Raw genomic sequence first — 22,232 nt, forward strand, 5'->3', positions numbered from 1 at the left:
ACTACCGCCCACGGGATGGGTATGGGGTGACTACCGCCCACGGGATGGGTATGGGGTGACTACCGCCCACGGGATGGGTATGCGGTGACTACCGCCCACGGGATGGGTATGGGGTGACTACCGCCCACGGGATGGGTATGGGGTGACTACCGCCCACGGGATGGGTATGGGGTGACTACCGCCCACGGGATGGGTATGGGGTGACTACCGCCCACGGGATGGGTATGGGGTGACTACCGCCCACGGGATGGGTATGGGGTGACTACCGCCCACGGGATGGGTATGGGGTGACTACCGCCCACGGGATGGGTATGGGGTGACTACCGCCCACGGGATGGGTATGAGGTGACTACCGCCCACGGGATGGGTATGGGGTGACTACCGCCCACGGGATGGATATGGGGTGACTACCGCCCACGGGATGGGTATGGGGTGACTACCGCCCACGGGATGGGTATGCGGTGACTACCGCCCACGGGATGGGTATGGGGTGACTACCGCCCACGGGATGGGTATGCGGTGACTACCGCCCACGGGATGGGTATGGAGTGACTACCGCCCACGGGATGGGTATGGGGTGACTACCGCCCACGGGATGGGTATGTGGTGACTACCGCCCACGGGATGGGTATGGGGTGACTACCGCCCACGGGATGGGTATGGGGTGACTACCGCCCACGGGATGGGAATGGGGTGACTACCGCCCACGGGATGGGTATGCGGTGACTACCGCCCACGGGATGGGTATGCGGTGACTACCGCCCACGGGATGGGTATGCGGTGACTACCGCCCACGGGATGGGTATGGGGTGACTACCGCCCACGGGATGGGTATGGGGTGACTACCGCCCACGGGATGGGTATGTGGTGACTACCGCCCACGGGATGGGTATGGGGTGACTACCGCCCACGGGATGGGTATGGGGTGACAACCGCCCCCGGGATGGGTATGGGGTGACTACCGCCCACGGGATGGGTATGGGGTGACTACCGCCCACGGGATGGGTATGGGGTGACTACCGCCCACGGGATGGGTATGGGGTGACTACCGCCCACGGGATGGGTATGGGGTGACTACCGCCCACGGGATGGGTATGCGGTGACTACCGCCCACGGGATGGGTATGGGGTGACTACCGCCCACGGGATGGGTATGGGGTGACTACCGCCCACGGGATGGGTATGGGGTGACTACCGCCCACGGGATGGGTATGCGGTGACTACCGCCCACGGGATGGGTATGGGGTACACAATGAAGACGTTACACTAACTATGCAAGATACAAGTTCATCACAGTAAGAAAAACAAGACAATTTAACTTCTTGTGTTAGCTAACTCTTCCCTCCCTGCATAACTCCCTGCATAACTCCCTGCATAACTCCCTGCATAACTCCCTGCATAACTCCCTACATAACTCCCTGCATAACTCCCTGCATAACTCCCTGCATAACTCCCTACATAACTCCCTGCATAACTCCCTGCATAACTCCCTGCATAACTCCCTGCATAACTCCCTGCATAACTCCCTGCATAACTCCCTGCATAACTCCCTACATAACTCCCTGCATAACTCCCTGCATAACTCCTTACATAATTTCCTGCATAACTCCCTACATAACTCCCTGCATAACTCCCTGCATAACTCCCTGCATAACTCTCTACATAACTCCCTGCATAACTCCCTGCATAACTCCCTGCATAACTCCCTACATAACTCCCTGCATAACTCCCTGCATAACTCCCTACATAACTGCCTACATAACTCCCTGCATAACTCCCTGCATAACTCCCTGCATAACTCCCTGCATAACTCCCTGCATAACTCCCTGCATAACTCCCTGCATAACTCCCTGCATAACTCCCTGCATAACTCCCTGCATAACTCCCTGCATAACTCCCTGCATAACTCCCTGCATAACTCCCTGCATAACTCCCTGCATAACTCCCTGCATAACTCCCTGCATAACTCCCTGCATAACTCCCTGCATAACTCCCTGCATAACTCCCTGCATAACTCCCTGCATAACTCCCCAGTGGAAATAACTCACTTCGTCTGACTTTTGGGGTTATCCTAGGTAATGTACACGTTTCTATGTAGGATAATTTGTTTAACTGTATTTATGTGTACCTATACCTGAATAAACTTAGTAATACAGGGCCAGGAACTATGTATCGACCCCTGCAACCACAAACAGGTAAACACAACATTCAAATTCATCACTTTAAAAAAATAACAATTCACCGTTTTATTAGCATTCTCCCTTTTTTTTCCTGCAAGAAATTACTTGTTAACTTAACAAAAAAATGCGTTTTGTTAACTGCGTCTTCCTAGAAAATTATCCCTGTATCTCATTAGCTCGGCCCCCTCTACCTTAATGTGCGCTAAAGGAATAGTGCAGAGTGTTGTGGGTTCTGGGGGAATAGAAACACAGGCTGCCACTTGTAATATATAACCTATAGATAATAATGACATTACTGACACAGGGTGGTCATAAGATTTTAATGTTGCATAATAAAATTCAGAAGTGTATGTATGTGTGTGCGTGTGTGTGTATGTTTATATACTTGCCTATGTGAGGTTGTTGGAGTTGAGTCTTATCTTCTGGCCCTGACTCTCGGCTTGACTCTTGCTAGGTTCATTCCCTCTGCAATTCTTTGACTACCGCCCACAGGATAGGTCTGTGCGCTGTCATACCTGCTTTTAAAACTCTGTGTAGAGTCTGCCTCCACTACTTCATCCAGATCATTCCACTTCCTGACCACCCTGATGCTGAAGAAGTACTTCCTGACATCCCTGTGACTCATGTCTGTCTTTCAACTGTGCTCTGATGCACTTGTTTCCCTCCTCTCAGACTTACGCAGATTCCAACTACTCCAAGTTTTCAGATTTGTTCTTACACATCCTTAACTTATAGAGTATCAGTTTCTCACAAGATGAACACTTGTGTCATGAACACTTGTGTCATGAACACTTGTGTCATGAACACATGTGTAATGAACACTTGTGTAATGAACACTTGTGTTATGAACACTTGTGTCATGAACACTTGTGTTATGAACACTTGTGTTATGAACACTTGTGTCATGAACACTTGTGTCATGAACACTTGTGTCATGAACACATGTGTAATGAACACTTGTGTTATGAACACTTGTGTTATGAACACTTGTGTCATGAACACTTGTGTCATGAACACTTGTGTCATGAACACATGTGTAATGAACACTTGTGTTATGAACACTTGTGTTATGAACACTTGTGTCATGAACACTTGTGTCATGAACACTTGTGTCATGAACACTTGTGTCATGAACACTTGTGTCATGAACACTTGTGTAATGAACACTTGTGTTATGAACACTTGTGTCATGAACACTTGTGTAATGAACACTTGTGTTATGAACACTTGTGTCATGAACACTTGTGTCATGAACACTTGTGTCATGAACACTTGTGTCATGAACACTTGTGTCATGAACACTTGTGTCATGAACACTTGTGTAATGAACACTTGTGTTATGAACACTTGTGTCATGAACACTTGTGTCATGAACACTTGTGTAATGAACACTTGTGTAATGAACACTTGTGTTATGAACACTTGTGTCATGAACACTTGTGTAATGAACACTTGTGTAATGAACACTTGTGTTATGAACACTTGTGTCATGAACACTTGTGTCATGAACACTTGTGTCATGAACACTTGTGTCATGAACACTTGTGTCATGAACACTTGTGTCATGAACACTTGTGTAATGAACACTTGTGTTATGAACACTTGTGTCATGAACACTTGTGTCATGAACACTTGTGTAATGAACACTTGTGTAATGAACACTTGTGTTATGAACACTTGTGTCATGAACACTTGTGTCATGAACACTTGTGTCATGAACACTTGTGTCATGAACACTTGTGTCATGAAACTCAGGAGATTAATTGATCTGTATACTTCAATGATCTTGTGGGATCCTCTTCAGCAGATACACATGTGAAAGAACATCATGAGTTGACAGGTAAGGTTGCACCTCTCACCGTCCAGTTATCAACAACTGAAGTCATTCAGATAAATTAAACTCGAGATATTTCGTGGAAAATATCACTAAACTATTTTAAAAAGAAAATTGACAAATCGACAGCTACACACTGCAATAGCAACCTCAGTCTTCTACGAGTAGGAAACACCATTGTTGAATGTTGATGTCGGTCAGAAGAGGCTTTCTCGAGCTATGCTGGTGAGGCTCTTGATCTAGGGAATTGGATTTGTGCTCCAGTTCCCTGAATTGACCATGAATACCTTCCATCCCCCTCCACAGGCTGTGTATAATCCCTACAGGTTTAGCGCTCCCCATGATTATAATAACAATATATAAAACTGACCAGAGGCACCTGCACATGGCAATAGTTGCCTCAGTCTTTTCCTAGTTACAGTGCACCAGCAGCGGTGAAAATTTAGAACCAACAGTATGAGTTCTCAAGTTTTAAACGAAAACCTCTGAGGATAAAAATAATTTTGGCAGTCACTTGAAGGTTCCTCTTCGTGGATACCTAACAAATTTTTACTTCGTTGTTTTACTAAACTAATTACCACAATCTGCAGGTCATGAGACCTCGCTTCATACAAGACACAGGTCATGCACACTGGTCAGTTTGGATTTAGAGAGCGGGACTAATAGACCAGTGCTTCAGGTCACCACCCTGAAGGTCCTTGGTGACGGGCTGGGAGTCCCTGATCATTGGTTTCAATCACTTCACTAAATTCCTGTGTTTCTTCATTACAATTTTTTCCCATAAAATGCCATTGAGGGAGCAAGATGATAATTTATGAGTTACTACACAACTCAGTTCTTTCATTTATATGTGTTGCGTAGATAAAATTTCGAAGTCAGAAAACGTCTTAAACCACATGTAGTGAGAGACTCACCTGAAGTACATCGTTACTCATCACCTCAGTGACATCTAGAAGTATGACGTACTCAATTAGTGGCTCAGTCGAGTACTGCTTGAACAACAACCTTATACTGAAGTCACTCATAGGAACACGCCTGCAAATATATATATATATATATATATATATATATATATATATATATATATATATATATATATATATATATATATATATATATATATATATATATATATATATATATATATATATATATATATATATATATATATATATATATATACAGTGGACCCCCGCATAACGATTACCTCCGAATGCGACCAATTACGTAAGTGTATTTATGTAAGTGCATTTGTACGTGTATGTTTGGGGGTCTGAAATGGACTAATCTACTTCACAATATTTCTTATGGGAAAAAAATCGGTCAGTACTGGTGCCTGAACATACTTCTGGAGTGAAAAAATATCGTTAACCGGGGGTCCACTGTATATATATATATGTATGATCATTACAGGTTGAGAACTACCTCGTTAATTAATAGTAATAATAACATTATTATTATTAATTTTAATATAATAATATTATTAATAATAATGCAATAATAATACTCTGTAACCAATTATTCTTATAGTATATTGTAAAAATGTGCAATATGTATATAGAGGCGAGGGACTACATCAAATTATTCATTAAACAGAAAGACACTAAGAGTGAAGAACGAGAGATATAACGTGAACGTGAAGACGATGGCACACTGACGTCCTCTGGAAGTCGTGGTGATATTGAAGAACTGTCGTGACGCTTTGGCCGCCACACTGAGCGTTGTGCTTGTTAGGTAAGAGTGACTTGTGGGTGTCACTGTCGCAGAAGCTGGTGACCTGTGGGCAGACATAACTCACTAGAATAGGGAGGAGGGAAGGCAAGAGGAAGAAGGGAGGGTGGGAAGGAAGATAGGTTGAAAGAGGGAGCAAAGGCAAGCAGTGGGAGAAAGAGTAAGAAGTGGGAGGAAATGTATGTAGGTAAGGGGTAATAATGATAATAATTGGAAAAATTCAGTAAATGCCATGGGTGAGATAAAATAAATGCCATGGGTGGGATAAAATAAATGCCATGGGTGAGATAAAATAAATGCCATGGGTGGGATAAAATAAATGCCATGGGTGGGATAAAATAAATGCCATGGGTGAGATAAAATAAATGCCATGGGTGAGATAAAATAAATGCCATGGGTGGGATAAAATAAATGCCATGGGCGGGATAAAATAAATGTCATGGGTGGGATCAAATAAATGCCATGGGTGGGATAAAATAAATGCCATGGGCGGGATAAAATAAATGCCATGGGTGGGATAAAATAAATGCCATGGGTGGGATAAAATAAATGCCATGGGTGGGATAAAATAAATACCATGGGTGGGATAAAATAAATGCCATGGGTGGGATAAAATACAAATATGCATTATTGCCTTGGAAATTTTCTGTATTTCTATTTGCATTAAACAATAGATCAATTTTGCTATTGCCAACAAATGAAAACTAGTTTATATATTATATAGTATAAAGATTTTTTTCACATTATTGAAATTAAACACAGAGATGATAAAAGTAGTCCATTATGAAAGCTTGTGACTTGAACTCACAGACGCCGGGGTGTACAAGGCCAGGAGAGACGACGTTGCATTCTGCTCCTCCTCCAGGATAAAGGAACAGCTGGGAAACTCACACTGCTGCCTGAGGAACAGTACTCGTAACCAGATGTGGATTAACTGCATTAGGATAATAAAACAAGGTAACTTTGGGCTTCCCCATCCCTCTGTGTCGACACTGTATAATTACAATATGACCTGTCTTTGTAATACTCATTTGTGCTTTATTGTTATCTGTTTACAATAATGTTTTATCACTGATTACATTATTGCTTAGTTAATCTTAAGTTAATTTTAAGCCTGCCCGTAATGCTATGCATACAAGCGGCTTTGGCATGCTGCTCTTACCTGTATTTTTTTTGTACCTCTGTATGTATGTTCAAATTATTAAATAAATAAATAAATAAATAAAAGAAATCGGGGATGTGAATTGAGTAAGGTCAAGGATAAGTTACACTGCTGTGGCCATCGGAGTTTACAGTACATCAAAATTAGGATTCCCAATCCTTTCCACCGATACAATTTGGTTATAAAATATTTTCTTTCTTCTTTCTTACTCAGTTTGGCAGTATACTAGAATACAAGACAAAGCTTGTCCTCAAGATGTCGGTAGTGATTTATATGTTACATTCAGGATGAGGAGGAGGAAGGATGATGTAAGTGCTTTTCTAAGACAAAAATCTGACCTGAACTCTCCGTGGAGATCAGCATTAGCACAGTAGTTGGGAAGCCAGTTGCTGGAGTTATCTGTGTTAGAGGCCGTCTGGGCAGAGTCGAGGGGAAACACCTGGTCCTCAGCTATCCCATACTCTTCAAACACTCCCCAACGTACCTTAGCCCACTCATGAACCACACGTTTGCCTGCACGCCATCACGTCGTTGCCGGAGTTGATCAGATGAGAGATTAAAAACCGTGTTGAAATGGTCTGGGGCTTTCAGATTATTATTTTCAAGGAAAGCTCTAAACCCACAAGGGACACAGACACATAGGAAATAGGAGGTAATCAGATATGAATGAACGGGAGGGTAGTTCCAATTCCTTGTATCAAGAGACTTTTACAAGAATCAAGGCACTTCCTTTCCCCTTGAACATTTTTTGCTGCATGTAATGAGCACTTGCCTACAATTTCTCAAGAATAAAAACAATGCGACTGTGGCAAGTACATGTACTAACATTTTACACAAGTGAGTGACATTTAATGGGATTAATACATTGTTTATGTAAGAATTAATGGAGCTAAACACTAAAAATATTTCTAGACTGAAATAGAACCCTAAATCTAATACTTGCGAAAAATATGCGGATGGAAAAGTTTGTTATTATTTGGTTAACTTATATGAGTGGGATTTATAATGTTGTGTGGTAGAAATATATCTTGTAGTTTAGTTTCTCAATTAAACTCCATTAAACATTTGGTGAATCAGTGAAACACCTTCCAGCTTATCTCTCACTACTTTACTTGTTAAAACCAAAGCAATGAACGTTACTAGATGCCCTTGAAATTTGCTTTTAATTAAACATTATAGACATGAAATAATTGACACAACGGGATGACAGAGCACACAGGGGAGACACTCTTACACATGGCCCAGTCAGTGGAGTTTTGCTTCCATTGTGGAACGAAGGCCAACTGCTAGAGTATACTGGCTCACCTTGTATTGTTCCATTATTTAGGGGACAAGAGACTCACCTCTTTTTGAATAAAGTGAGGATGCATTGTCACTTCTGAGGAAGGCATGGGGTAGGTAGAGAAAGTCTCCAGGCTTGCCACAGCCCTGAGTTTGTTGTGTCCAAGGCTCCCCACCGAAGACTGGGTCATCCTCACCCAATATTATTGCCACTTTTGGCATCTTTGTAACCTGCGGGATGTTGTTGTCCTGCTTCAGAATACAGCAACAGCACCAGAAGCAACAGCAGCGGCCACAGTAGCACAAGAAGTAGCAGCAGAAGCCACAGCAGCACAAGAAGCAGTAGCAGAATCAGCAACAGCAGCACCAGAAGAAATTAACAAATTAGTAAGAAACTTTATTACACGTGAAACAAAAGAAGTAGCATTTAGATTAGTGAAAGACAGCATCCCTAGATTTCTAGACTGAGTGTTTAACTCTCTATATGAATTATTTAGCTCCATATATAGATTATTTAGCTCTCTACATGTATTATTCAGCTCTGTACAAGCATTGGGCAGGTAACCATACTGTACACGTATTATTCAGTTTCTTACATGGATCGTTCAGCTGCCTATAGAGAGTAGAAAGTAATTAAGATACAGAGATACCTAGCTGTTGCACATGTGTCTTACTCATCAACTTGTCGGTATTTTATACCGTTTACAACATTAGAAAATAAGGACCATTACGCATCAAAATGGAATAAGAACTTTTACACAGAATAAAAAGGCACAATACCGTGACTAGAATAATACACAAATGTAGATGAATGGCTCAGAGAACCGACACGTTGATAAATTAGACACATGTGCAACTCTTGGATATCTTGGGTATCTTGGGTACCTTGGGTACCTTGGGTATCTTGGTCCAAGTCGGACCGAAACGTCATCATAAGTTCATTTTATGGGGAGGCTGTTTGTGTACTCTTACACAAGAGTAAAAATAACTCACCAGTCTGCAGAGGCTGAGCAGAGCACTAGGTATTAAGATCGTCACATCCTTGAAGAAGAGTTTGTCCTCTGTGGCGATATACAACACTTGAGAGGCGGCTTCTAAGATTTTCTGTGAGAATATAGATTATGAAGTTTTCAGTCTGATAAGAATATAAATGCAAATTTTATTTCCAAAAAAAAAACAAAAATACAAGTTGTTGGTACAGCTTTGGGAATGACATATCCATAAAGCTTAGTGCAATGTGAAGCCTATTGTGATGCACAACATTGCAGATACACTAAACCTATTGCTGTATTTTCAACTACTGTACGTACTACTAGTACACGTTTGGAGATGATTATTATATGGCATAATAATTTTAAGATACAATTTAGCATTTACAGTTCTTGTATTTAAGTTTGATATTTGTGCTATGCAGAATACTATTTAGAAATATTATTAAGACTATCAGCTAGTTTTATGTTAAATTTAAGTTAGTTTGATTGTGGTAAATGTCAGTTTTATTTCGTTAAGCTTCAACTAGTATTATGTTTAATATAAGATAGCTTATGTTAAATATCAGTTAATTTTATTTTTCGTAAACATTAGTTAATTTGATGTACATAACACAAGTCACGTCTATTATGGACAGACATAGCAATAGACTTTTTATTAGGTTATTCTGAGCTAAATAAGTTTAAGAATGTCTTTTATACTCTTCCTGTGAGGGAAAAGGTGGTTAGAAATTTATGGAAGCACACAACACCCAGCCCAAAACTGATGGTGGAAGTGTTGCTGACACACAGTACCCAGTCTAACACTGATGGTGGAAGTGTTGCTGACACACAACACCCCGCCTAACACTGATGGTGGAAGTGTTGCTGACACACAACACCCCGCCTAACACTGATGGTGGAAGTGTTGCTGACACACAATACCCCGCCTAACACTGATGGTGGAAGTGTTGCTGACACACAACACCCCGCCTAACACTGATGGTGGAAGTGTTGCTGACACACAACACCCAGCCCAAAACTGATGGTGGAAGTGTTGCTGACACACAACACCCCGCCTAACACTGATGGTGGAAGTGTTGCTGACACACAATACCCCGCCTAACACTGATGGTGGAAGTGTTGCTGACACACAACACCCAGCCCAAAACTGATGGTGGAAGTGTTGCTGACACACAACACCCCGCCTAACACTGATGGTGGAAGTGTTGCTGACACACAACACCCCGCCTAACACTGATGGTGGAAGTGTTGCTGACACACAATACCCCGCCTAACGCTGATGGTGGAAGTGTTGCTGACACACAACACCCCGCCTAACACTGATGGTGGAAGTGTTGCTGACACACAATACCCCACCTAACACTGATGGTGGAAGTGTTGCTGACATACAACACCCCGCCTATCACTGACGGTGGAAGTGTTGCTGACACACAACACCCCGCCTATCACATTATCTGTCTCAGTGCTGGTGGAAATGATATTGGGAAGGGTAGGAGAGAAGAGCTGCTAGATAAGTACAGGTCACCTATAGATTTCATTAAGTCTAAGGGAGGGATCCCAATCATATGTAGCATCTTGCCTAGAAGGGGAGTAGGAAATGAATGGTTGTCTAGGGCAATTGGTGTAAATTGCTGGCTAGACAGATACTGCAAGGAACTTGCAATCCCATTCATTGACAACTGGAACAACTTTTATGGCAAACATGATATGTATGCAAGGGATGGGGTACATCTCTCTGGGGCTGGGGTGGTAGCACTTGCAGACTCGATTGAGAAGGCCATTGGTGAAATGCCTATGATTTTAAACTGATGGAAGATAGAGGTATGGGTGTGTGTGGGAAACAAGCAGGTTGCAACACTTGGGTTGGAAACAGTAAATGTATAAAAGGCATTCAGCATGAAGTTATAAATAAAGACAATAGATCAGGTCAGCAAACAAAGGGGGACAGCAGAGGGCAGCAAGGGACTAGCTCCCTTAAGGTTTACTATACTAATAGCAGGAGTGTAAGAAATAAGATAGATGAGCTAAGATTAATTGCAAGTGCAGGAAACATAGATATTATTGCTATAACAGAGACCTGGCTCAATCTGAAAGATAAAGAGATGCCCTCTGAATGTCACATACAAGGCTATAAATTATTCCACACTGACAGGGTCAACAGGAAAGGTGGTGGAGTAGCGATGTATGTCAGAGACAATTTAAATTGTTGTGTTAGACAAGATATTAAATTAGAAGCGTCAGCCACTGAATCTGTTTGGTTACAGCTTCTCGAGGGCCGAGAAAAACTAATTTTGGGTGTGATTTACAGGGCCCCCAAATCTTGATAGGGAGTGCAGTAAACTTCTATGGGACGAAATTCGTAACGCATCTACATACGAAAATGTTATGCTAATGGGAGATTTCAACTATAGACAGATTGACTGGAGCAATTTGACAGGAAATTTAGAGTCAGGTGACTTTCTTGATACGATCCAGGATTGTTTTTTAAAACAGTTTGTGACAGAGCCAACTAGGGGAAATAATCTCCTTGACTTGGTTCTTGCCAGTAGGGAAACACTAATTAATAATCTTGAGGTTAATGATGAGCTTGGGGAAAGTGATCACAAACCACTCAGTTTTAATATATCATGGAATTCCCCTACTAATGGCAATCAAGCCTCCGTCCCTGACTTTCGCTTGGCTGATTTCATAGGACTGAAAAATTACTTAGGTGGGCTGAACTGGAATGACCTGACTAAGGGTCAGGTAGGTGGTGATGGTTGCCGATATGATGCTTTCCAGGGCATAGTTCTAGCTGCTCAGTCAAATTATGTTCCAAATAGGGAAATCAGATCAAACAAAAATGATCCTAAATGGATGAACAATAGATTAAAATATCTGATTGGTCAAAAGAGAGGCATATATAGGCAAATCAAAAGAGGAGAGGGGCAATTAAGAAATCGATATATTCAGTTAAAGAGAGAAATAAAAAAAGGAATTAGAAAAGCAAAAAGAGATTATGAGGTTAAAGTTGCAAGAGAATCGAAGACTAACCCAAAAGGATTCTTTCAGGTATACAGAAGTAAGATCAGGACAAGATAGGCCCACTCAAAAGTTCCTCGGGTCAGCTCACTGACAGTGATAAGGAAATGTGTAGAATTTTTAACACATACTTCCTCTCAGTTTTTACACAGGAGGATACCAGCGATATTCCAGTAATGATAAATTATGTAGAACAGGACGATAATAAACTGTGCACGATTAGGGTCACAAGTGACATGGTACTTAGGCAAATAGATAAATTAAAACCTAACAAATCCCCAGGCCCTGATGAACTGTATGCAAGGGTTCTAAAGGAATGTAAAGAGGAGCTTAGCACACCTTTGGCTAATCTTTTCAACATATCACTACAAACTGGCATGGTGCCAGATAAGTGGAAAATGGCAAATGTGATACCTATTTTCAAAACAGGTGACAGGTCCTTAGCTTCGAACTATAGACCAATAAGCCTAACCTCCATAGTGGGAAAATTTATGGAATCAATAATTGCCGAGGCAGTTCGTAGCCACCTTGAAAAGCATAAATTAATCAACGAATCTCAGCATGGTTTTACAAAGGGGCGTTCCTGCCTTACGAATTTATTAACTTTTTTCACTAAGGTATTTGAGGAGGTAGATCATGGTAATGAATATGATATTGTGTATATGGACTTCAGTAAGGCTTTTGACAGGGTCCCACATCAGAGACTATTGAGGAAAATTAAAGCATATGGAATAGGAGGAGAAATTTTTTCCTGGATAGAGGCATGGTTGACAAATAGGCAGCAGAGAGTTTGCATAAATGGGGAGAAATCAGAGTGGGGAAGCGTCACGAGCGGTGTTCCACAGGGGTCAGTGTTGGGCCCCCTGCTGTTCACAATCTACATAAACGACATAGATGAGGGCATAAAGAGCGACATCGGCAAGTTTGCCGATGACACCAAAATAGGCCGTCGAATTCATTCTGACGAGGACATTCGAGCACTCCAGGAAGATTTGAATAGACTGATGCAGTGGTCGGAGAAGTGGCAGATGCAGTTTAATATAGACAAATGCAAAGTTCTAAATGTTGGACAGGACAATAACCATGCCACATATAAACTAAATAATGTAGATCTTAATATTACGGATTGCGAAAAAGATTTAGGAGTTCTGGTTAGCAGTAATCTGAAACCAAGACAACAGTGCATAAGTGTTCGCAATAAAGCTAATAGAATCCTTGGCTTCATATCAAGAAGCATAAATAATAGGAGTCCTCAGGTTGTTCTTCAACTCTATACATCCTTGGTTAGGCCTCATTTAGATTATGCTGCACAGTTTTGGTCACCGTATTACAGAATGGATAAAAATTCTCTGGAAAATGTACAAAGGAGGATGACAAAGTTGATCCCATGTATCAGAAACCTTCCCTATGAGGATAGACTAAGGGCCCTGAAACTGCACTCTCTAGAAAGACGTAGAATTAGGGGGGATATGATTGAGGTGTATAAATGGAAGACAGGAATAAATAAAGGGGATGTAAATAGTGTGCTGAAAATATCTAGCCTAGACAGTACTCGCAGCAATGGTTTTAAGTTGGAAAAATTCAGATTCAGGAAGGATATAGGAAAGTACTGGTTTGGTAATAGAGTTGTGGATGAGTGGAACAAACTCCCAAGTACCGTTATAGAGGCCAGAACGTTGTGTAGCTTTAAAAATAGGTTGGATAAATACATGAGTAGATGTGGGTGGGTGTGAGTTAGACCTGATAGCTTGTGCTACCAGGTCGGTTGCCGTGTTCCTCCCTTAAGTCAATGTGACCTGACCTGACTAGGTTGGGTGCATTGGCTTAAGCCGGTAGGAGACTTGGACCTGCCTCGCATGGGCCAGTAGGCCTTCTGCAGTGTTCCTTCGTTCTTATGTTCTTATGTTCTAACACTGATGGTGGAGACGTTGCCTACACACTCAGATTATAAACTCACCTTAGTGTTGTCCAGTATAATGTCGCAGTCCTCCAGTCCTGGTCTCATCCTGAGAACGAGGTTGCTGTAAGGATCATCGTTGACAGAAGCTGTAGTAGTTCCCAGGAGCCGAGAGATACTGACGGAGCAGGTCACTTCCGCCAGGATGATGGTAGCTACCAGGTACAGCTGCCACCACCTCATCCTTGCACCACACCTTACAAACACTTTGAAGGGGTTAAGGACTCTTTGTGAGGCTCACAACCTCACCATAAGCACCGAAGAAGTATTTTTCAAAACTGTTAGTAACTTCACGAGCACTTTAGGACATGTTGCAAAATTCATAGGCATTAAAGAACGTTTAGTAAGATCTCCACAATAACACCAGAAACAATAAAAGTCGTCTTGCGAAGTTTATGGTCACTACAAACGCAGTAAAAAGTCTAAAAGTCACACCAGAAACACTAAAACGACGTCTTATAAGGTCCACAATCACCAGAGAAGCACTAAGAACACGTCTTGTAAGATTCACAATCAAGCTGAAGTACTAAGACGTCTTGTAAGTTCCACAATCATCCCAGAAGCACTAAGACATCTTGCTAGGTCTACAATCACCCCAGAAGCATTAAGACGTCTTGTACGTTTCACAATCACCCCAAAAGCACTAAGACGTCTTGTTAGGTCCACAATCACCCAGAAACACTAAGACGTCTTGTAAAGTCCACAATCACACCAGAAGCACTAATACGTCTTGTAGGTCCACAGTCACACCAGAGGCGTTAGGAAAACACCTTGTAAGGTCTACAATCATACCAGAAACTTTTGATGCCCACACTGGGCAGCCAAGACACTGTGGTAATCTAGGGTTTATCTTGACGTGTTATATATCTGGTCCCTGATAACAGTATCAGTAATGATACAGGTTTGCATCGAACATGTCTCTGTACTTTCAACATTTACTGTTATACCTAGCGTTTTATATAATAATTATTATTATTATTATTATTATTATTATTATTATTATTATTATTATTATTATTATTATTGCCATTATAATTATTATGGCTGTTATTATTATTATTATTATTATTATTATTATTATTATTATGATTATTAATAGAAGTAGGTTTAGTAGTAGTAATAGTATTGTTAATATTATTATTGCTATTATTAATATTATTACTATTGGTATTGTTATTATCATATAATGAACTAGGTAATAACAATGGGTTGAACGAATATTTTTATTAGTGGGTTTGGTTTTGACAAGGACCTACCAGGTATGTGCCAGTAGGCCAGTTGCAGTGTTTCTTCCTTCTTATTTCTTATGTAGTAGCGGCCAGCGAAGAGGCGAGGCCAGCAGCTGTGACTCGACCCCTGCAACATTATAGGTGAGTAAACACACACACACACAGACACGATGGAGATAAATGAAATTTAATGGTCACACCACCGTCACAGAGGCCGGGAGAACAGTTCTCAGGGTAACACAACAGAAGTTTGTGTTTCACTCTGATTTAAAACTAGTGGGGGACACTAGGAGCAGAGAAACCACGGTATGGGTGAGGTTAGAACCCATGGCCACTGAGTGGTAAAACTCCTTGCCAGTGCGTAAACCTGAGGCCCATGTTAATCTTCCTATGGAGTATAAATATACCTAGTTGGATGAATCGTATTGTAACCAGCTGGTCCAGTGGCTTGCGTACTGACCTGGAATTTTACGACTCACTTGCCATGGGTTCTAACCCCACCCATACCGTGGTTTGTTTGCAGTCGTGTTACGTCGACTTCGTGAGTCCAGCAGCAAAGCTCTACTCCTGGAGCTACAGATAATTACATAATGTATGTCTGCTTACATCACGCGGACGTCAAGGTAACACTAGGATTAGATGTAACACATAGTAATATGAGTTGTAGATGAGTGGAACAAACTCCTGAGTAGAGTCACTCAATTATTATTTTTATTTTTCAACGAACCTGCCGTATCCCACCCAGGCAGGGAGACCTAAAAAAAAGAAACGAAGGTTTCTCTTTTAAAATTTAGTAATTTATACAGGAGAAGGTTACTAGCCCCTCGCGTCCGGTATCTTAGTCGCCTCTCACGACACTCATGGCTTACGGAGGAAGAATTCTTTTCCACTTCCCTATGGAGATGAATATTATTATTATTATTATTATTATTATTATTATTATTATTATTATTATTATTATTATTATTATTATTAGTGGGAGCACTAAACCCGCTGGGATTATACAGCGCTTGTGGGGGAGGGGGGATGGAAGGCAATCATACTTAATTCAGGGAATTGGAGCACAGATCTAATTCCCTAGATCAAGAGCCCCTCACCAGCATCAAGGACTCTCCTTTGAGGGAAGCGTCATTGAAACCTTGTAATGGATTTGCTTAGTTTGGGCCAGTAGGCCTGCAAAATGGAAGTCTGTGAACCATTAACTAATATTTTTAATTTATCTCTTCAAACAGGTGCAGTGTCTGATATGTGGAAGATGGCTAATGTAATTCCTATTTTTAAAACAGGGGACAAGTCGTTACCGTCAAATTACCGCCCAATAAGCCTGACCTCAATTGTAGGCAAATTACTAGAGTCAATTATAGCTGAGATTATAAGAAGCCATCTCGATAAGCATAGCTTGATTAATGATACTCAGCATGGATTCACAAGAGGCCGGTCTTGTCTAACTAATTTATTAACTTTCTTCAGTAAAGCTTTTGAGGCTGTTGACCACGATAAAGAATTTGATATTATTTACTTAGATTTTAGTAAGGCATTTGATAGAGTTCCGCACCAAAGACTGTTGAAGAAAGTGGCAGCTCATGGCATTGGGGGAAGGGTGCTCTCGTGGATCGAATCATGGCTCACAGACAGGAAGCAAAGAGTGTCCATAAATGGGGTTAAATCCGAGTGGGGATCAGTAACAAGTGGCGTTCCACAGGGATCAGTCTTGGGCCCGTTGTTGTTTATAATATATATCAATGATCTTGATGAAGGAATTACTAGTGATATGAGCAAATTCGCCGATGACACGAAGATAGGTAGGATAATTGATTCAAACGTAGATGTTAGGGAACTTCAGGAGGATTTAGACAAACTCTACTCTTGGTCAGAAAAGTGGCAGATGCAGTTCAATGTAGATAAATGCAAGGTTCTGAAGCTCGGGAGTGTCCATAACCCTAGCACTTATAAGTTAAATAATGTAGAACTTAACCATACAGATTGCGAAAAGGACTTGGGGGTTATGGTGAGCAGCAGCCTTAAACCAAGACAGCAATGCCTAAGCGTACGTAATAAGGCAAATAGATTACTGGGATTTATATCAAGAAGTGTAAGCAACAGAAGCCCAGAGGTCATACTGCAGCTTTATACATCATTAGTAAGGCCTCACCTAGATTATGCAGCTCAATTCTGGTCGCCATATTACAGAATGGACATAAATTCGTTAGAAAACATTCAGCGTAGGATGACTAAATTAATACATAGCATTAGAAATCTTCCTTATGAAGAAAGATTGAAGACTCTTAAGTTACATTCACTTGTTAGACGAAGAATGAGGGGAGACCTGATCGAAGTGTATAAGTGGAAGATAGGTATTAATAAAGGGGATATTAACAAGGTCTTGAGGATATCTCTCCAAGAGAGAACCCGCAGTAATGGATTTAAATTAGATAAGTTTAGATTTAGAAAGGACATAGGAAAGTATTGGTTTGGAAATAGGGTAGTAGATGAGTGGAACAGTCTACCTAGTTGGGTTATTGAGGCTAGGACTTTGGGTAGTTTCAAATTTAGGTTGGATAAATACATGAGTGGGATGGGTTGGATTTGAGTGGGACTTGCACATCAGAGCTTATTTCTTGGGTAGCATTGAAAATTGGGTAGGTCAAATGTTTGTTAGTGGGATGAATTGTAAAGGACCTGCCTAGTATGGGCCAACAGGCCTGCTGCAGTGTTCCTCCTTTCTTATGTTCTTATGTTCTTCCTTCTTAAGTGGGTGTGACTTGGACCTGCCTACCATGGGCCAGTAGGCCTGCTGCAGTGCTCATTCTTTCTTATGTAATGATAAGAACATAAGAACATAAGAACGAAGGAACACTGCAGAAGGCCTACTGGCCCATGCGAGGCAGGTCCAAGTCTCCTACCGGCTTAAGCCAATGCACCCAACCTAGTCAGGTCAGGTCACATTGACTTAAGGGAGGAACACGGCAACCGACCTGGTAGCACAAGCTATCAGGTCTAACTCACACCCACCCACATCTACTCATGTATTTATCCAACCTATTTTTAAAGCTACACAACGTTCTGGCCTCTATAACGGTACTTGGGAGTTTGTTCCACTCATCCACAACTCTATTACCAAACCAGTACTTTCCTATATCCTTCCTGAATCTGAATTTTTCCAACTTAAAACCATTGCTGCGAGTCCTGTCTAGGCTAGATATTTTCAGCACACTATTTACATCCCCTTTATTTATTCCTGTCTTCCATTTATACACCTCAATCATATCCCCCCTAATTCTACGTCTTTCTAGAGAGTGCAGTTTCAGGGCCCTTAGTCTATCCTCATAGGGAAGGTTTCTGATACATGGGATCAACTTTGTCATCCTCCTTTGTACATTTTCCAGAGAATTTATATCCATTCTGTAATACGGTGACCAAAACTGTGCAGCATAATCTAAATGAGGCCTAACCAAGGATGTATAGAGTTGAAGAACAACCTGAGGACTCCTATTATTTATGCTTCTTGATATGAAGCCAAGGATTCTATTAGCTTTATTGCGAACACTTATGCACTGTTGTCTTGGTTTCAGATTACTGCTAACCAGAACTCCTAAATCTTTCTCGCAATCCGTAATATTAAGATCTACATTATTTAGTTTATATGTGGCATGGTTATTGTCCTGTCCAACATTTAGAACTTTGCATTTGTCTATATTAAACTGCATCTGCCACTTCTCCGACCACTGCATCAGTCTATTTAAATCTTCCTGGAGTGCTCGAATGTCCTCGTCAGAATGAATTCGACGGCCTATTTTGGTGTCATCGGCAAACTTGCCGATGTCGCTCTTTATGCCCTCATCTATGTCGTTTATGTAGATTGTGAACAGCAGGGGGCCCAACACTGACCCCTGTGGAACACCGCTCGTGACACTTCCCCACTCTGATTTCTCCCCATTTATGCAAACTCTCTGCTGCCTATTTGTCAACCATGCCTCTATCCAGGAAAAAATTTCTCCTCCTATTCCATGTGCTTTAATTTTCCTCAATAGTCTCCGATGTGGGACCCTGTCAAAAGCCTTACTGAAGTCCATATACACAATATCATATTCATTACCATGATCTACCTCCTCAAATACTTTAGTGAAAAAAGTTAATAAATTCGTAAGGCAGGAACGCCCCTTTGTAAAACCATGCTGAGATTCGTTGATTAATTTATGCTTTTCAAGGTGGCTACGAACTGCCTCGGCAATTATTGATTCCATAAATTTTCCCACTATGGAGGTTAGGCTTATTGGTCTATAGTTCGAAGCTAAGGACCTGTCACCTGTTTTGAAAATAGGTATCACATTTGCCATTTTCCACTTATCTGGCACCATGCCAGTTTGTAGTGATATGTTGAAAAGATTAGCCAAAGGTGTGCTAAGCTCCTCTTTACATTCCTTTAGAACCCTTGCATACAGTTCATCAGGGCCTGGGGATTTGTTAGGTTTTAATTTATCTATTTGCCTAAGGACCATGTCACTTGTGACCCTAATAGTGCACAGTTTATTATCGTCCTGTTCTACATAATTTATCATTACTGGAATATCGCTGGTATCCTCCTGTGTAAAAACTGAGAGGAAGTATGTGTTAAAAATTCTACACATTTCCTTATCACTGTCAGTGAGCTGACCCGAAGAACCTTTGAGTGGGCCTATCTTGTCCCTGATATATATCAGAGGGAGTTACCTGAGAATAATTAACAATAGCATACTTTAAATATGTTCTGTATACTTCTGTGTGTATGTGTGTGTATGTGTGTGTGTGTGTGTGTGTATGTGTGTGTGTGTGTATGTGTGTGTGTGTGTGTGTATGTGTGTGTGTGTGTGTGTGTGTGTGTGTGTGTGTGTGTGTGTGTGTATGTGTGTGTATGTGTGTGTATGTGTGTGTGTGTGTATGTGTGTGTGTGTATGTGTGTGTGTGTATGTGTGTGTGTATGTGTGTGTGTATGTGTGTGTATGTGTGTGTGTGTGTGTATGTGTGTGTGTGTGTGTGTGTGTGTGTGTGTGTGTGTGTGTGTGTGTGTGTGTGTGTGTGTGTGTGTGTGTGTGTGTGTGTGTGTGTGTGTGTGTGTGTGTGTATGTGTGTGTGTGTACTCACCTATTTGTGGTTGCAGGGGTCGATTCATAGCTCCTGGCCCCGCCTCTTCACTGATTGCTACTAGGTCCTCTCTCTCCCTGCTCCATGAGCTTTATCATATCTCGCCACTTTCTAGGCTATTCCACGGCTTGACTACTCTATGACTGAAGAAATACTTCCTAACATCCCTTTGATTCATCTGAGTCTTCAACTTCCAATTGTGACCTCTTGTATCTGTGTCCCATCTCTGGAACATCCCGTCTTTGTCCACCTCGTCTATTCCGCGCAGTATTTTATATGTCGTTATCATGTCTCCCCTGACCCTCCTGGCCTCCAGTGTCGTCAGGCCGATTTCCCTCAACCTTTCTTCGTAGGACAATCCCCGTAGCTCTGGGAATAGTCTTGTTGCAAACCTTTGCACTTTCTCTAATTTCTTGACGTGCTTGACTAGGTGTGGATTCCAAACTGGTGCTGCATACTCCAGTATGGGCCTGACGTAAATAGTATACAGAGTCTTGAACGAATCCTTACTGAGGTATCGGAACGCTATCCGTGGGTTTGTCAGGCGCCCGTATGCTGCAACAGTTATCTGATTGATGTGCACCTCAGGAGATATGCTCGGTGTTATACTCACCCCCAGATCTTTTTCCTTGAGTGAGGTTTGCAGATTTTGGCCATCTAAACTATATTGTGTCTGCGGTCTTCTTTGCCCTTCCCCAATCTTCATGACTTTGCATTTGGCAGGGTTAAATTCAAGGAGCCAGTTGCTGGACCAGGCTTGTAGCCTGTCCAGGTCTCTTTGTAGTCCTGCCTGATCCTCATCCGATTTGATTCTTCTCATTAACTTCATATCATCCGCAAACAAGGACACTTCTGAGTCTATCCCTTCCGTTATGTCATTCACATATACCAAGAACAGCACAGGTCCTAGGACTGACCCCTGTGGAACCCCGCTTGTCACAGCCGCCCACTCTGACACCTCGTCACGTACCATGACTCGTTGTTGCTTCCCTGTCAGGTATTCTCTGATCCATTGCAGTGCCTTTCCTGTTATGTGTGCCTGATCCTCTAGCTTTTGCAGTAACCTCTTGTGAGGAACTGTGTCGAAGACCTTCTTGCAGTCCAAAAAAATGCAGTCGATCCACCCCTCTCTCTCTTGTCTTACTTCTGTCACCTTGTCACAAAACTCTAGTAGGTTTGTGACACAGGATTTTCCCTTCCTGAAACCATGCTGGTTGTCAATTATACACTTGTTTCTTTCCAGGTGCTCCACCACTCTCCTCCTGATGATCTTCTCCATGACCTTGCATACTATACACGTTAGTGATACAGGTTTATAGTTTAGCGCCTCATGTCTGTCTCCCTTTTTAAAAATTGGGACTACATTTGCCATCTTCCATACCTCGGGGAGTTGCCCAGTTTCAGATGATGTGTTGAAGATCTTTGTTAATGGTACACACAATATCTCTGCTCCCTCTTTAAGGACCCACGGAGAGATGTTGTCTGGTCCCACCGCCTTTGAGGTGTCAAGTTCACATAGCAGTTTCTTCACCTCCTCCTTGGTTATATGTACCTCATCCAGCACTTGCTGGTGTACCCCCCTGCTCTGATTTCCTGGAGTCCTACTGGTTTCCACTGTAAATACTTCTTTAAATCTCGTGTTGAGTTCCTGACATACCTCCCGGTCGTTTCTTGTGAATTCCCCATCACCCTTCATCAGTCTGATTACCTGGCCCTTGACTGTTG

General features: G+C 41.9%; 1 protein-coding gene across 3 annotated transcripts in view; it reads right to left on the bottom strand.

Annotated features, from left to right (window-relative positions):
* Positions 1 to 14,971, bottom strand: part of LOC128700573 (calcium-activated chloride channel regulator 2) — a 49,758-nt gene extending 34,787 nt beyond the window's left edge. Inside the window, exons 1-8 of one of the 3 annotated variants that reach the window (XM_070098892.1) lie at positions 14,950 to 14,971; positions 14,158 to 14,456; positions 9,181 to 9,291; positions 8,250 to 8,439; positions 7,245 to 7,419; positions 6,553 to 6,643; positions 5,672 to 5,790; positions 4,928 to 5,048 (exon numbers count right to left, since the gene is read on the bottom strand). In XM_070098892.1, the coding sequence (XP_069954993.1) occupies positions 4,928 to 5,048; positions 5,672 to 5,790; positions 6,553 to 6,643; positions 7,245 to 7,419; positions 8,250 to 8,439; positions 9,181 to 9,291; positions 14,158 to 14,340 (990 nt within the window). In that variant the 5' untranslated portion in view covers positions 14,341 to 14,456; positions 14,950 to 14,971. Of the gene's footprint in view, positions 1 to 4,927; positions 5,049 to 5,671; positions 5,791 to 6,552; positions 6,644 to 7,244; positions 7,420 to 8,249; positions 8,440 to 9,180; positions 9,292 to 14,157; positions 14,822 to 14,949 lie in introns of those variants that run through there. The other 2 variants (XM_070098893.1, XM_070098891.1) reach the window with 2 other exon arrangements.
* Between the last annotated feature and the right edge of the window lie 7,261 nt (positions 14,972 to 22,232).

The sequence above is a fragment of the Cherax quadricarinatus genome, chromosome 65, assembly GCF_038502225.1.
Source record: "Cherax quadricarinatus isolate ZL_2023a chromosome 65, ASM3850222v1, whole genome shotgun sequence".
NCBI lineage: Eukaryota > Metazoa > Arthropoda > Malacostraca > Decapoda > Parastacidae > Cherax > Cherax quadricarinatus.